This window comes from Chelon labrosus (assembly GCF_963514085.1).
Source record: "Chelon labrosus genome assembly, chromosome: 17".
Classification (NCBI taxonomy): domain Eukaryota; kingdom Metazoa; phylum Chordata; class Actinopteri; order Mugiliformes; family Mugilidae; genus Chelon; species Chelon labrosus.
This window is the reverse complement of record NC_140350.1, coordinates 21,383,763-21,401,239: the sequence shown is the minus strand read 5'-3', so window position 1 is coordinate 21,401,239 and position 17,477 is coordinate 21,383,763. Positions and strand designations below refer to the sequence as shown.

Genomic DNA, 17,477 nt, shown 5'->3' with positions numbered 1-17,477 from the left:
AGTGCTAGCTCATAAATTTCTCCGGCAACATGGCTAGATATCACGCCGCAACATCACAAGGACACATCCATTATTTCAGCGCAGATGCTACAAATGACCCGAAGCCTCGCTGCAAGGAGAAAGTCACTTGTTTCACCTGTGTCACACTGTTCACTCGCTGTATTTGATTTTGTCTCCTCAAATGGTAATAAAACAAGTCAAAAACCTTTGAAGTAATTGTTGGCACGCCCGAAAATGTGCTACGTATATGCATGGAAAGCGCTGTTGTACGCAAAGGTTGTAAAGCTGAAAATGTGCATTTATTTTTGCCCCACGAAAATCCAGTTGGGGGCGGTGTGGTGGTTAGCACGGCAAGAAGGTTCTGGGTTCAGATCCATCGGCCGACTGGGGCCTTTCCGGTCTCCCAGTACCTACATGGGTTTTCTCTGGGTACCCCGGCTTCCTCCCACCCATCCAAAGACATGCTCATTAGGTTAATTGGTGATTGTTTGCCCTGCGATAGATTGGCGACCCATCCATGGCATACCCTGCCTCTCACCCAGTAACAGCCGGGACAGGCTCCATCTGCCCTGTGACCTTCCAGAGGACTAACAGTTACAGAAAATGAATGAATGTCAGACCTTCTTTGTAGTTTTGTACCTTGAAACTAAAACGCCTTTTAGTGTTCCTTAAGGCTGTGTGACGCAACCCAGCGATTACGTCGTAGAGAAACTCCCTATTTCGTGAGCACGCCTGGAATCTTTTACACTTTGGACAATAAAACAGTTGTGTACAGCGAGGAATTAACCCTCTTTTGATATGATATGAGGTTCGGTCGGTTAACATAACACCAGTATGAAATGGTTTTTGTTTTTTTTGTTTTTGCTTTTTGAGGTGAAAAGTGCACTCTGCTTTTTCCATTGTCTTAAGACGATCATTTCACTAGCAACCTTATCTCCCCTGTAATAACTCCCCCCTCTTTAACTGAGGCAGCGGTCTGTCATTACTTAGTGTTTAGAAATGATTGCAGAGCCTAAGATCAGGTCACTCTTAACCTGAAACTGACCAAACAAGGCCAGTTTGCGAGGCTGCCATTCTTTCGCCGTTCAAGACAAGAGAAGTATTGATCCAGGGGATTCTCTCAAGCGCTGCAGTTTGTCCTCTGAGGGTGCAGCTGCAGGCTCAGAATGGAGAAGTAAACAGGCTCTTGGTAAATAAGACACCTAGGTCAACATAGTCATTTCACCCATTAACCTGTAACAGGTTTCGCCATTTTCTGTGTGTGTGTGTGGGTGTGTGTGTGTGTGTGGAAGTGGACAAACCTGTAACTTGGTAAACACAAAAGTCTTGGTCAATCAGGGGTCAGGAACGTTTAAAGCGAGCTAAGTTTGGGTGAATGAAGGACTAATAGCAGATTTTATTATGTCTTAGTTTATTTTTATATTCTACTGTGCCGTTATTTGCTCTTTTCTAACCTTCTCCTACTTTGTAGATGCTTTAGGTGATAATTAAGCACTAAAAGAGCTTGTTAAATTGTATTACTATCGCTTGCTCGGACTATTACGTACACTTTATTGGCAGCCTAGTGTGCGTTTGTGAGTTTGAGGGGGGGTCAAACTAAGATCTCAACCGAGTAATTTTTGGCTTTGCTCGCGGAGCACATGGTGACCAAAAAAGTCCCTCCCGACCAAATCCAGCAAAGGTCAGAGGTGAGGGTCAGGGGTCGGGGAGGCGTGGCGTCAGTGCCGGAGACGCCCCCAGGTTTACACAAGTGAAAAAAAAAAAAGAGTCCATTCAGTCTGGCTGCATGGGCAGAGTTTCACAAAGGTCCACTGTGTGGGGCCTATACCACCCCCCCACCCCCACCACACACACACACAGGCACACACACAGGCACACACACCTCCTCCAAGCGCCATGCCTACACATTACACAGACAATGAGGGGGGGGTTTCTGGTCAGCAGAGCTGCATACATCTTAACCTGAAATATTTTCCTTCATTACGGAACTATTAGCCAGCTTTGCAACTCCTCTGACGTCATTCACACCAGAATGGATGAATTTTGATGCAAAATATTTAAAGTGCTTCACAGTAAAGAAGAATATATAACTATTAATACACAGTAAAGCAAGGACAGCACTTTAACAGTTAAATAGTGCTATAAATCAGGGGTGTAAAACTCAAAATTTTAGTTTGGGGGCCCAATTTGATCTCAAGTGGGCCAGACCAGTATCATAAAACAATATTTTCTATTTTTGCAAAGAAGGAGAAGTAAATTAGGAGAATGTTTTCAGTCTTAAACAGTGGTCAAATTAGGCGTAGCAGTTGTTTTCATTGAAAAATTGCAGTCTTCTATGTCATTTTTGCACTGCAGGTCAGATTAGACCCTCTGATGGGCCGCTTTTGGCCCGCGGGCCGTACGTTTGACTCCTGTGCTATAAATAAATAGCTGAACATGATAGAAAATCAATTTAAAAGACTATTCTTGGACTGTTGTATCCTGTATTGCTGCCAACAGATGTCATTGATAAAACCATTAAGTCCTTATTCTGTAAATATGATTTGTCTTTATACATTTCTCTTGTTCCTCTTAAGCCTCCTGAAGATGTCGGTCACATGGGTCTCCTCGTGTTTTCTGAAAAAGCTGGGCAGTGAACAGGGACTATTTTCAGCGGTGGAGTAGCACAGATGCGTGTGATATGTGTGCATTGACAGCAGCAGGAATTCAGTTCAAATAAACTACCAGGACCTGTGCTCATAGTAATGAGAGAAAGCTTTGGTTGATATTAACAGACATATATTGATTTCTACACTGTGGCTAGGGTCAACCTTTCATGATGGCACTGAGAAGAAAAATGAAAACAGCCGCCCTTCATGAACCGCACATGTTATATCAAACAGTTCAACTATAAATACTTACAGTACACATTTAGCTGATGCCAGTCTACCCTTTGCTTTTTTCCAAATCTGTGACATACAGTCATTCAAGTCGGTAATTCCATCGTGAATGCATTAATTATTTTCAGTATTAAAGTAGAGAATGGACTTTATCACTTTTCCTGAGTGTGCTGTAAATGAATAAACAGCTAATTAGCATAAAAAGGTAATGAGAGGCCACTTGTTGCGAGCTAAGCCTCGCCGGTTGTTTCAAGAGAGAGCAGCGCCGATAAATTCAGCTCTCATTCATTTGTCATAATTATGCATATCCAATATTTGTTTGAGTTTTAAGTGTAGAGCGCGGTGGAATATGGAAATCACACTGGCGTTGCTTTGGAGTTGATCGCCTTCTTTCTGCACAGAAAAACCGTCAAGGTTGTGCGTTTCTCTGAAAATAACCAGCCCCTGTACTGCGTTGTTGACTCACTGACAGTTAATAGTCCCATTTCAAACCAAAAACTTCCTCCCCGGCATCTTTTTTCTAACTCTTGGTTTAATTTTAAAGTGCAGTGATGATCTGGCTTTTATAATTTAGCCCTCATCTTCTTTTCCTTCAGTAAAACGGTGGATTATTGCCAGATTAAGGGAGTGCCTTTTTCTTTATCCCTGGGTAAGCCTGCACAGCACGCAGCTCAAAGGTAATGAAGCGCTCTGTGATCCGTGCCCGGATGAATCTAAAAATTCCCAGAGCACCACTGTATTTTAAAGGAAATGAGATTTCCCTGAAAGCCCTCTTCAAACCTATGCTTTCCATTTTGAATCGGCTATAAACTCTGCGACTGCTTGCAATCTGATGCAAGAGCCCGAACCTGTTGCCGTTTTAAAATCGAAGGCAGAATTCTAAATTGGAGCAATTTCGGGTTTGAAAATGTGCTTTTGGCTTTAGGTAAGAAGTTAAACAGCAAGCGTGGACCAAAACTGAACATGTCTTTGCCTGAATGACTTATGCTGTTCCCTAATTGAAATGAGCTTTTTGTAATTTTTCCGCCCGAAACCAAAATCGTTAATTCGGTCTGGTTCCAAAATACAGTTCATTAGAACAACAATTAATTGGACGAGAAGCCTTACTTTCACACTTTCATGACCACCTTTCCAATCACTGCGAGAGGGGAATTTAGACAGTGTTGGAGGGAATTGACGAGCGCGTTTATTAAGGAAGTTCCGGTGCCTTTACGGCTAATGATGTTGATGCTCGTGGGCGCTTGCGTCCGCGGGAAGCGAGACTCAAAGCAAGGGATGACATGAATCGGGATGACCACCGCAAAGCAAAACACCACGGCTAGCTGAGAGCTTTTACACAAGCTTTGTTGTGTCCTTGGAGATTTAAAAGTGGAGCTGCTCGAATGAGTGTCATCTTATCGTGTAACTGCAGAACACTGATCAAGCTTCATTATTTGGCTTCAAGAGTCTTTTGCTAAATATTAACGCTGATATTTTCTCCTCTGCAAACCCGGGGGGCTGCCGGGCGCTGAGCGGTGGAACTCGCTGAGTGATCTGTTGCAGACACTGAATGACCCCGGTCTCCCTCTGAAAGATACTCTGACCTGACTTGTCCATTGGAACCGTTTTATCAGCGGAGTGTTGATGTGAGCCCGGGGCGAGGAGGTGACTAAACTCATAACCGTGGACTGCAAGGTCCTCCCGGCTTCTTGGGCTCACCGCCGGTCTGTTGTAACCGATTCTTCTTGCAAATCTTCGCATTTGAAAGAACTCGGAAACGCTCAGTGTGGTCTGCTTTAACATGCCGGGAGTTCACATGCAGCTAAATGTGAATGTGTTCGGTTCATTGTTGCCTGTTTGAGATGATACCTGGAGCATCAACGGAAGTGATTTACGTACGCATTTCATCTTGACTGCAAACTGTTTGGCAGTTTAGCAGAAAACACTGAACTTCAAATAATGACAACCAAGGTTATTCAGATCCTGCAGCAACAAACCCTGAACGCCTGCACAACACGATGCACCGCAATGATAATAAAATACTTTAGTCGCTCAGAGTAAACTCCACACAAAAAGTTCGGAGATTACAAAATCTAATCAGATTTGGGAAAACTTAAGGGTCAAACACCGACTGCATACACACCGTGCACATATTGCCTTACTGCCGATGTCTAAATGTTATACAGTTCGTGACTTAAGGAAAGTAGGAGCTCACATAGAGCACTTAAAGGCAACATAACAATGCATTTAATAATATAGGGAGATAAAATGATTGTGATCATCATTAAAGCAAAAAAATCAATCACGTTTATGCCCCCAGAAAAGCTATAAAGCGTGCTTTTACTAAGAAAGACTCAAAGAGTTTATTAATGCAAAAAAAAATAAAAATGATGAGATGTTCAGTATACTTTGGAACTTCTCATTGGTCAACAGAGAAGAGGATGAGGATAATTAAAGCAATCAAGGGCTGGTAATGCTCTTCAGAACCATCTGGCTAAGAGTCTTTCACTACATTCATCATTTATGTATTTTTATAAAGAACAAAAGTGCTGCCAAGTGGTTTCCACCGCACTCTCGTTTATCATCTCATGGTCAAATTAGTGTCAGCATTTTAAGATGAGTTCTTCTGCCGTTGAACCGAGGGCACGGCGTTTGGGTCTAAAATATTCTTTAAGTTGGATTAATGTCGCTGAACGCAAGATCTGCATAAAATCTGGCGCCTCACGTTGCATTAAAATCACACTAATGAATTTAATTTTGCGACTAAACTGACCGAGGAGTTCAAGACGTTGTCCGTCTCGTTGTCATATGGGATCTGTGAGGCCCCTGCATCGGTTCAGGGTTTCTGCCTGAAACAGATGTCGGTCAGGTGGTTCGGTAGATTCAGGTGTAAAGCGAGCAAAGCGTTGTAAGAAATGTGAGGCTCTCATGCCATATAGCACAGGGGCAGGTGAATTATTTTTCCTGAGGGGCCACGTGAGAAACAGAAAACATGGTGGAGGGCCATGCCGATAGGCCGATAGGCTCAATTCTGCACAATATTAATTTCATTTCTTTATTAAAAAAAAAAAGAAAGCAGTAAATTGTATTGTCTTGACAAGCAGCTACTGGTAAGAGTAAATGTTATGATTAAGCAATGGGAAAAGTGAAATTGCCTTTCAAGAAATGACATTTATTCGATCAAATTTCCCAAAACGATGAAATAGGGCCAAAGGGCCGTGCCATGCCCAGGTCTGATATAGCACATAACTACTACAGAAAAATAAATACAAAGAAAGAAATCACCAAATAGGTGGTGGTTCTTTGTTTAAAATACAAAAATAACAAAAAAAAAAAAGATGAAAGAAAAAAGGGGAATTAGATTATTTTTAAACATTCAAAACGTCTTTTTTTAAGTTTCTGTTATTAATTCTGTCGCTGTATTGTTCCTCCCATGTACCATTGCTCTCTTTTCTAGATTGTGCACTGAGATTTATCGTTTTGGAGGGGTGGGGGGTCGTGGGGGGTTATGATTTCATTTTCCATAGGGCCGCAGAGGCGTTAAGTCAGCCCCTGCCTGGAGTTAGAACATAACTGCGGGCTGCATGTGCATTCAAACAGCTGGAGGGAGGGCAGTGTCGCTCACCTTTCACTGGCATACTGTAACACAGCCGTTTGACATGAGACAGCCCCCTAGGTGTCTCACTTTCTCAGTGTTTGTATGGGCTGGAGCGCAGCGCCGGCTGCTCGTCTGGCTGACTGGCTGCGTTGACGTCAGCGCCGTGTTGATTTGCTAAGGCGAGAGAAGAAAGGAGTTAGTGCGTGTTGAGAGAGCGGGTACTGCGAACTGCCTTACTATGCTGTAGCCCCAATCCCCCTACACTATACGGAATCAAAACGTGCAACTTAGGTGAGTACCAATCCGGGCTAAACGCAGCTGCAGTTTCCCGGCGACAAGTGCCAGACCCGCCACTCTGCATGCGTCTACCACTGTTTTCTCTGTGTACTTTCATTCACCACATGGATGTTTTGATGCATTTACAGCGCTGAGGGACGCTTAGCCTGTCCCCGTTCAACCTCACGCTGAAGTTAACAGCCGACGCGACTTTGGCACGCAAGTTGGATCCGCGCACCGGAGTTGTGGATAAAAACAAGTGTTTACCCGAATGCGCTGCAAGGTGTTGGGAAGTTTGCATTAACGCACCGTAGCCTATTGTAGAGATGTTAAGGTTGACGTAACCCCCTCCCCTCTCGGTCTGGTTAGTATTCTGGAGATCGCAGTCAGAGGACGTGAGGTCTGGCTGTTTCACCGGGAGCCAGACAACATATGACGCCTCGCTGCGTGTGACTCTCGCTTGGAGAAATCGCGTTCGCCCCGTTTTGATGGAGGGTTATTTAATTTTTTATTTATGATTTTTTTTATTTTTTTTTTGTCCGTCCTTGCGCCTCCAGACGCACCAGTGTGGCTTATTTAGCCGCGATGACATCACGATGAGGACAGGAGACACTGGTCTTTAAACACGACCCGAATCCAGTTTCCCCCCCGTACAGTCCACAGAGCCATTGACTTGACAGACAACTACATGTTTGATTGGTTGCCAATGATCGGCTTGCCGTACCACGCGCAGCACACTGTGAGGTGGGGAACTGGTAACAGATGCAATGGCAAATTGATTTGTTATCGAGTCTTGTCTGATCTCTCGCTCTCTCTCTCTCGCTCTCTCCCCCCCTTTCACTGCTTCTCCTCATCCTTTACGCAGCTTTCTCCAGACCATGCCTCCTTCTCCTTAACTGCTCCGAGGCACTGTTAGAGTATTTCACCCAGCCTCAAACAAACTCCACCTGTGCTGTTGATCAGAGCAGCGCTGGCTCGAATCGGTGAGAGATCCTGACCGCTGTCTTCTTGTCTCGTGTAGCTTACACTTTTATTATTTATTTATTTCTGTTGTGTCCCCCCCGTTCCACCTTAGAGACGCTGTGCCGTTGTTTCCCCCCCTTCTCTCTCTCCACGTTTATGTCTGTCAGTGTGGCTCGTGGTGTGGAATATTGAACGCTGTTTATTCTTGTTGTGGCTGGCTCGTCAAGGCGCGCTACGGCAGACGACTCGTGATCGGATTGATTATGCTGCCTTTCTGTGAAGTCGGCCTAATGTGGTTATTGTCAGCGATCCATATCGTCCTCCAGGGAGGGAAAACCTCCGCCGGCTTAATGTACTTTAATGTAGTGCGTGCCGTTTTTTTTTTTTTTGTGTAACGCATAGACGCGGTGTATAATTTGTCTGCTGCGGCCGGCCAATATTAACGCCGTCTAGACGCACGCAGCTCTGTCCTTTTCCAACAGAGAGCAGACAAAGTCTCCAAACAGCAACTTCACATATCGCGTCTCGGCGTGGAAAAAAAAAAAGAAGCCCGGCTCGGTCGGTAACCCACAGAGCGCAACAAGCATTGATCATTTACGGGGCCGTAAATTGGAGCTATTGGCACACTACTTGTAATAAAGGTAACGTCGGGTTTTAAGGCATGATCTGTGTTGACGGAGGGGGCCGATCTCAGTCAGAGGAGAACCTGTGGTTTCATTACCTTTCCTCGCGTATCGATTTTTGCCAGTGTGCCGAAAAGACAAACCGTCCTGTTCTCCAAAAGCAGTCAGGATTATTTTCACTGCAAACAATAGATGCCATCATCATTCGCCCCCCCTGAATGTTCTGATTGAGGCTCGTCTGGCTGCTGGTTTCTGAAGTCCTGGGGATTATCAGTTGTCTTAAGGGGGGAAAAAAGTGATCTGATAGTTGGAAGGCTGTTGAAATTTCCTCTTTCTTAGGTGCCCGTGTGTGTATTGTTCTCATTCGAGGAAGGAGGAAGGAAAAGAAGCCTAACTTCTGTTTTTATCCCTTTGCTTAAACAGTCTCTTTAAATTTTAAATGAAAGATTCTGGTAATAAAATAAAAATAAAATAAAATCAAGAGAATGTGGATCAGTTTTGACAAAATCTGTCATTTGTTCTGAACCTGGTGCATAAAAAAACAGGCCATCAACGAGCCCATCCAGGATGTGGGTCAGTGAAGTACTTAGTTGGTAGTCATTCATTCATTCTTTCATTTATTTAGAGTAAATGCAGTGGCGGCGGGTTTATTGAACTAGGATAATAAAGATGCAGCCGAATCAGTTCCATGCACGGCCGTTTGCTTAAAGTGCATGCAGTGCTTGAACTTTATTTAATTTGAGCCTCTCTTATTATTTTAGCGTGGGTCAAAGTGTGCTATAGATTTCGAGGCGGAGCAACACGTTGCCCTGTTAACTCGAAGTTAGCAGCAGCCACAGAGACAATCATTCATTGGGGGATTTTCAACATTAGTGGCTGGGAGCAGAGGAGGGTGTGCGGTGCGGCAGCGTTGTGTGTTTTTTGCCTCATCCTGCTTTCCTTTCCACCCATTTCTGGCCGCCGCTCTCTGCTCCCGTCTGTGATGAGAATACTGAGTAAGAAGCTATTTAATTTCAGAAAGGCTGCTGACGGTCTTTGTGAGCCGAGCAGCAGTGAAAACCCCACAATTCACACTTGTTTAACTGGTGTACGTCCCCATCAGATAGCCAAATGAAGACATCTTTTTAACGTAACATATGTCGGGCTGATTGGTATGCAGGGTGAGCCTGTTGGACGGCTCACAAAATCGTCTCCCTTCAGAAATCTACAGTCAATACTCTCCGCTGATTTTAAGAACAATGCCACTGCAAAGAGTGTTTACCATCCCTGCAGGATATTTGCAATTTCAGACTCCAGTGGCTTTACACTTGCCATTTGCAGAATAAATAGCGGTGTGCTTTAAATAAATTTGTTGACAAATTAATTACATTTATTGTCAAAATGCAACTGAATAATGCTTCCCCGAAAAGAGAAGAAATTGGGGAGTCTGAACTGAATCCGAATGCATTTTTTTGCTTTTCTTTAAAAAGGACCCAACGTCCATTCATTCACTTTTGGGGGGGAAAACGAGGACTGCACTTGTTGGATATGAATGTTTTAAAGAGCAGAAGTTTTTCTCCTCACAGCGTCTTTGTTGTTGCATCAGAATTTACCAGAGGTGATTTTTCTTCATTCTGTTTTTCCATGCAGGTTTCATCTTGTTTACAAAGAAAGCTAAAAACACTGCTGAGCGGGGAAGGCGAGCCTCATGAGTCGGCTTCGTGGATTGCATCGACACAATGGATTTAACTAAAATGGGTATGATCCAGCTCCAGAACCCCAACCACCCCACTTCCCTGCTGCAGAAGGCCAACCAGATGCGTCTGGCCGGGACTCTGTGCGATGTGGTCATCATGGTGGACAGCCAGGAGTTTCACGCTCACCGGACTGTGCTAGCCTGCACCAGCAAAATGTTTGAGATCCTCTTCCACCGCAGCAGCCAGCATTATACCCTGGACTTTCTTTCACCAAAGACTTTTCAGCAGATTTTGGAGTATGCTTACACTGCCACGCTCCAGGCCAAGGTGGAGGACTTGGATGACCTTCTGTATGCAGCAGAGATCCTGGAGATTGAGTACTTGGAAGAGCAATGCCTCAAGATCCTGGAAACCATCCAGTCCTCAGATGAGAATGACGTGGAGGTCAACGCTAATGATGGGAACACAGAGGACGATGATGACCGCAAAGGCCACAATGGAGCCAAGAACTCCAAAAAGCATTCCATGGAGAGCCCCTATCTGTCAGGTACCCAGGAAGTCTCCACCATGGCCGGCATGGTCGACCAGAGTCCCTCTGTCTCCACTTCCTTCGGCGTCTCCAACCTGAGTCCCACCAAAGCTGCTGTGGACAGTCTGATGAGCATCGGTCAGTCTCTGCTCCAGCAGGGCTTTGGTGGAGAACACCTTGTTCACGGCAACTCCCACCACCTGATGACTGAGATCAAGACTGAAATGATGCAAGTGGACATGGGTGGCAACGGTCACGAGAGCCCTCACAACATGGAGTCCAGCGCCTCCAGCAATGGCGAGCGAGGCGGGGAGGACAGGAACCGAGACGGTCCCGGGACACCAACCAGGAGCAGCGTGATCACCAGTGCCCGCGAGCTGCACTACGTCCGCGAGGAAGGCATGGGCGACCCTCAAGTCGACATGAGCCAGATGGGGTTGGAAGCAATGTCCGGAATGACGGAGAAGCATCTGGCCTCGCTGTACTCCCTACCCGTCAATCACAAATCAGATGCTATGATGTCCATGCCGGCATCCATGGCCTCCGCTCTCCCAATGTCCCCAGCCCTGGCTATGTCTATGGACTTCAGTGCCTATGGGGGCCTCCTGCCTCAGAGCTTCATCCAGAGAGAATTCTTCAGCAAGCTCGGGGAGCTGGCGGTGGGCATGAAACCAGATGGCAGGAACCAGCATGAACGTTGCAATGTTTGCGGTGCAGAGCTACCAGATAATGAAGCGGTGGAGCAGCACAGGTAAGCCAAGTTTTCTTTGGACTTAACTGCATGCTAATGGTGTAAAGTGTCCTTGAGATGTATGGTTCTTTTCAGCCGTTCAGCGAGCTGTTGTTGTTGTTTTATTGGGTTATTTATGCATTTACTTGCATTATATGCTGCAGAATATGAAGTCAGCTCAATTAAGCCTCCTAATTATAGAGATTAGTTGCATGCAAGCTATAGGTGGCATGTGAAAGTTGACATTTTGGCTACGGGAAATTAAGGATTGGTTTATGGATAATCCAGAGGGGTAGTTGTTGGCTTACTAAATGACCCAACCACACAGCTATTACGTATGAAGGGACATTTTTTAAATTTGTTTCACAATCACAAACCTCAGTTGTGAGCGGCTGGCGGCTCAGGTCTAGAGATTCACTCCTTCAGTAACTGCCAGGCTTGCCCAGTTGACTGCCGAAGCAGTGCTGTCTTAACATTGTCCAAGACCATTAGTCACACCTTACAAGATGTGGGCAGCAGCTATCACACACACTTACCAAAGTGGAACCCCCTCATCCAGGACTTGACTCCCCTCCCCTTTCCCATAACTGCACAAGGGGGTCCCTTATTAGCCTGATAATTGGAGTAGACGGTCAGCCCAGGAAATGAGCGCCGCTGAACCTGGACTCTGAGACAAGGAGGTAGTTCTGGGACAGGGGAGTGGCAGTAAACCAGCGCAGGGCTATTTCAGTCAGTTCATAAAAATAAAACTGTGGGACCTCACCAAAAAACTAGTTAAGTGAGACATTTTCAACACACTATCTCTGCATCTGCAATGGTTGGATTAGCTGACTGCAGGCACCCTGTAGAGTGTTCTTGCATCACTTCTTTGTGGAATTTTTTATTTTATTTTTTTTTTTGACTGAAGGTCTTTTCTTACCTTGAAGGCCACCGTCTTCACTCTGCAATGTTTGTTTAAATGAACAGGAATGCACAGTGGTTAAAGTTCACTTGAGGATTTGAACCCCATAACCCATCTCATCACTCTTGAGCCAGTATCTTGGCATGCGTGGCTCAGAGCTGAAGTGTTTCAGTCCAGGCCCTTCGCTTTCTAAATCTGCCTCTCTTTTGTGTTTTGAGAAAACGCTAAATATTACAGAATAGCCTTTATTTATTGCGATCTTACACTGTGTAACTGCGCCGTGGGTTTTCGCTGCGTTTAGAGGCCGATGTCTGTTACTTTATGGTTTCGTTGGCAGTCTCTACAGTGTTTACATTTGTGTAGCCTTCACAGTGAGCATTATTACTCATTATTCATTACATTGAAAGGAGGTCTCCGCATGACACTGCGCGCCTTAAAGAAAAAAAAGAAAAGAAATACTGTTGATTTTGAGCTGCTTCTAATAAATTCTTCCAAAGCGGGCTTTCACGACAGCATAAAAGTGCCGTATAGCTCGTGTGTAAGATCCACTAATGCAGCCACGCTGTCTTAACGCGCAGGGCTACGCTTGTCTCCGTCTTGAGAAAAGTCTGGCGTGTGAAACGGTTGCCTGTGTTTCAAGAGGAATTTCATCAATTCGCTCAAGCTGGGAAATCTCGTATCAAAGGAGATTTCCAAACCGTTTCATGCATTGATCTTCCCTCCTTGCCCCATAGCATACTAATGGGTTAATTTAGGCTGGTTGATACACCGACACGACACTGTTTAATATTGTATGTGCCGTCCTGACAGTCTCCTGAAGTGTAGAAATCAAACATTGCATCACCAACTGTCTGCTTTACCGGCGGCACATGAAAGGTTTCGCCGCGCTACCCCGAGATGCCTGATAATTCAGACGCTGCTCATGTCCTCACAAATTCCGCTGTGGGTCATTTGATAGCAGATCAAGTCTGTGCTTTTTTTTTTTTTTTTTCTCCTCGTACGGCCTGTCAAGCTGTCTGAGCCTTTTGATGTGAATGCAAGATGTTTTATTTCAGACAAGTGGAGTCGTGTTCCCTCTGACTAATTACACATCATTCCCCCCACAGCCAACTGTGTCAGGGTCACCGCTGCCCCTGCAACAAACACATTAAAAAAAAAAAAAAAAAGTTGACTTGGTGCAGGCAGGTCAAGTCAAACATGAGTGTAATTGTTTCCAGATGTGGCATAGGTCAGCGGTGTGAGGTGTCTGTGTGAGTGCTTCTATGTTAAAATGAATGCACCAGAAAGTGCCCATTTCCTGTATAAATCTAGTCTCCGCTCCCTTTCATTCCTCTGTGGCCTGGATTATATCATAAAAAAACAAAAAAAACAAAACAAGATTCAATACTTTTTATTTTGTCTCCACAAACGTGTGTGCGTCAGTCGAGCAGAAGCTATTAGAAACAGGGAAAAAAACTGATTCTGACCATTTTTTTAATTCAATTTTTATTTTATTATCATTTATTTGCGTTTCTTATTCAATTTCTCTTCAATCAAATCAAAATTGTACACTTAAATACTCTTGTGTAATTCTTCCTTTGTGTAGACAACAATAATTATTTGAGAACTTCTTTAATTTATTTAAAAAAATGTGCAATTTCTGTATAAAAAGTAAATTATTTCATGGATTAAGATGCCGTTGACCGATGCTAAGCTGTCCCCACCTGACCACAACAAGTTCCCCCCCTGTGCCTCCGCCTCTCCACCCGCAGGCCACCACATCACCTCGCGCCTGACAAGCCTTAGATTTATTTCTGGAAGGAAGCTCAGGGTGAGCGTTGTTGGGGCTTCAGGCAGACGGGATTACAGCAATATTTTAGTAACCCTTGCACTGAGAAAATAATCAACAGAAGAAGGGTCTGAGTGATCATTGAGAGTATAAATGCATGATGCGGCGGGGCTAATTCTGCAGAGGCAGGGCAAAAGGAAAAGAAAAAAAAAAACCCTCCTCTGCTTGGTATTCCAAACACAACATCCAATTCACAGGAACTAGCCTTGGGTTTATCTCTTTCACTTAATCGTCCATTCTCATGCAAATGATTGACCCTCGCTGTAATGTACATCACATAAGTGAAAAAAGGGAGCCGAATTTAAAGGACGGCTTTTCCAGCATATAGACGTTAAGCATTACTGATAACCATCGGTTTGGGGGAGTCTTTCTTTAATAACACAGCCTGGGTTTCTTTTAGAGGGGTGGAGGGAGCGTGAATGAACGGGATAAGTCAATGAATTCCTGCCACTCTCCTCTCCTGATTTGGCGTATGTTTATTATTGATGGAAGTCGGGGTTTGGGGTGAGAGTGGTGGAAATAATCACCCCTGCATTAACCTCCACACGTGCGCACACTCTTGTTCATTACTTTTCACATGCATTCCCCTCAGCAGCAGCAGCAGCAGCAGCCAGCGCTCGCTCTTCCATTTCCTCTCCTTTTGTGGCAAAGGGGGACGGAGGGCGCTCTAATACCCCAGGCCCCAGGTGTTTAAACAGCGGGCCCTAGGCCCTTATCTGTGCATATCAGAGTGGGACAGATAACCCTTGGCACTCCTTCTTAGTAAACCAAGAGCAGATTGAGCCCAGATAGCAGTCCATAGCGTTTGTTGCAGGTGATAACGATGTATGCGCACACACATAACCTGCACGTTGAGGTGAGGCCAGTGGAAGGCATCGAAGTAGTTTCCTTACACATTGACACCTGTGTGCTTTGGCAACTATAAACCATTAACCGCGTTTTTTACCAATATGTTTACACCGCGAAGACTGCGTAGTCGGGTTCAAATGGCCGCTGTAATGGTTGCTAGTTGTCTAAGTGGAAGCCGGCATCCTGTTTAGCAACAGGATGCTGGCTTCAGACTATCTCAAGTGGAATCAGATTTTATTTAAATAAAAACAAAAACAAACCAAAAAAAAGCCAATTTCCTTTAAGTCGTCACCGTTTTGTGAATGAACCTGTGACTGAGGAGATACTAAAGATGTTTTATGGCGTGTTTACTTGATTGAAATGTGTCTGAACCTTTCGCAATCAGCTGTGTTGGTTTCCACTTCCTCTTCTGTTCTCACCTCCATCTACACTCCGTTCCAAATTAAGGTTTTGTGTTGAAGTGTTACCTGTGGCAGTAAATTTTTTGGGGTATAACTTTTAAAAAAAAAAAAAAGCTGCTGGTTTCGTTGGAGCCAACACTTTTGCACCCATTTCTTAACCACAGAAACTGGTATTATCGTTCAGCTGGAAGCTACTCGGGCCACGTGAAACTCTGGTTTCACGTATAAATACAATATTATACATGTCATTAAGTATAAGTATATAGCAGCTAAATGAAAGAATCAAAAAACGGCAGGCATCGTTGTGGCGAATTTGTTCCCTCTGCATCCGAGAAGCCGCCAGTTTTCGTCAGGTTCGCCGTCGCCGAGATGCCGTGAGAAATATCTGCGTTGATCAAAATAAATGTCATCACAGGCTGCACGTGTGCCAGAAATAAATGAACAATCTTAATGGGGCGTACACAACGTAGCATGCGCAGAAATAGCGTTTGTTGAAAACTGATGGATGAACGTGTGTGATTTGATGGAGGTGGTGAGACGTGGCGTTATCGTCTCAGTCTTGCTCACAGGCTGCAGGACGTCACCAGACTGAGACTAAAGCAGCGGCGGGCTTCTGAATCTAACCTGTAAAACTGTGCAAGCATTTTCCGTCTTCCTGGCAACAAAGCATCCATTACATGGCAGTGGATTACCCTCTATTTGAAATCACTCAGTGAGCTAAGTCTCCCCGGCTTGCACTCAGAGGTACAGTACATGTTGGTGTAATAATCCAATAGCACAAAAAGCCTCACTCAACGAAAACACCCCTCCAAGAAATACCTAAGCCACAGACAACAGCAGAGGGCTTATTCAAGTCTGGCTGCCACATCGTCTCTCTTTTTATCCTCACACAGGTGCTTTTTTTTATTTATTTTTTTTTCTTTTTTGCCCTTATTGGAGGTGCGCTGTTTGTTTATGCCCCTGAGGAACTGCCGCTTTGACCGGGCCCGCGGTGATAGCCACAGCCGAGGCAGCTGCTGGCTGAGGCCCAATTATAGACAGGCTTTAAAAGGCTCTGGTTGAACCGTAAAGATTTACACCGCCATCGCTCTGATCTCAGATCTGGGCTCTGTCCTCACTGTCAGGATAGGGAGATGTATCGATTAAAGACTTAACACAGGGGGCTACATCATGCGGAATGGACTACACGTCCGCGCACAAACACACACACACCTTAGTACAGATCAAGCATTTTATTGTCACGCAGTGTTGTGGTGGCGACGAAGAGGCAGATTATTTTTTTTCTTCTTCTTCTTCTTCCAGGAAATAACGTGGGAGGTGGGAGGAAAAAAGAGAAGGGCAACACCAAGAGAGGAGGGGGGGGGTTGTGGGGGTTCTAATATCCAGACAGTGGCTATGGCAATGGAGGGAGGCGATCTAATCAGCACGCTGATTAGATCGCCTCCCTCCCCGCGATAAGAGCGGAGGGAGGTGCTTGTGCAATAAAAGTTAGCAGCTTGACTTGGTGCGACCAGCTGCCTCTGTGTGGCTAACAGCGCTCGGCAGACGTGGCCTTTGCTGATGCGGTCTGGCATGGGCTGCTATGAAACAAACACACTGAGGCCCCTATCTTTTGTCCCTGTGGGGGCCTTGTGGTCTAGAGGGAGGGGGAAGGATAACATACTGTACTGGAAGTTGGCCTTGTGTGTGTCCACGCAAGCGTGTGGGATGTTTTTTCTTTTTTTTTTTTTTTTTTGGTCGAGGGGGCCGGGGTAGGGGAGTACTAATTACAGCTAGTTATCAGGTGACATGCAAATGTGTTATCGGTCTTAACTTCCTGATGCGTATCTCTAATCCTAGAAGCTGCTGTGAGGGCTGGCAGGGGAAGATGCCGCGCCACGGTTTCTCTGCAGATGCACAGTGTGTGAATTTCTACAATGCATAGATGGATTTTCTTTCTTTCTTTATTTTTTTAAGCTTGTTAAATTAGACTTGGCGAATCTGCATCTCCTGCCAGACTTTCCTAGACTTTCCTACTGTATTAAGGTCCATGCATCATTGTCAACTTTCCCATTAAAAAAGAAAAAGTCAATAGAATTAGAATGATCTGGCCTTAAAGCTCAGTGGGTTTTAGTTCTGGTTCATAGAGCTTCTCCTCTGTTCTCCTGGACCTGAACGCTCTGGGTTCTAATCCCATCGATATCCCATTAGCATCCCCTCTCCGGGTCCCCGCCACATGAAAGAAGATGTGTCGGTTCCCTCTCTC

General features: G+C 45.0%; 1 protein-coding gene across 1 annotated transcript in view; it reads left to right on the top strand.

Annotated features, from left to right (window-relative positions):
- The first annotated feature begins 6,645 nt into the window (after window positions 1–6,645).
- Window positions 6,646–17,477, top strand: part of zbtb16a (zinc finger and BTB domain containing 16a) — a 135,086-nt gene continuing 124,254 nt past the window's right edge. The window contains exons 1-2 of the mRNA XM_084565417.1: window positions 6,646–6,747; window positions 9,948–11,274. Of these exons, the coding sequence (XP_084421543.1) occupies window positions 10,037–11,274 (1,238 nt within the window). The 5' untranslated portion in view covers window positions 6,646–6,747; window positions 9,948–10,036. The remainder of the gene's footprint in view (window positions 6,748–9,947; window positions 11,275–17,477) is intronic.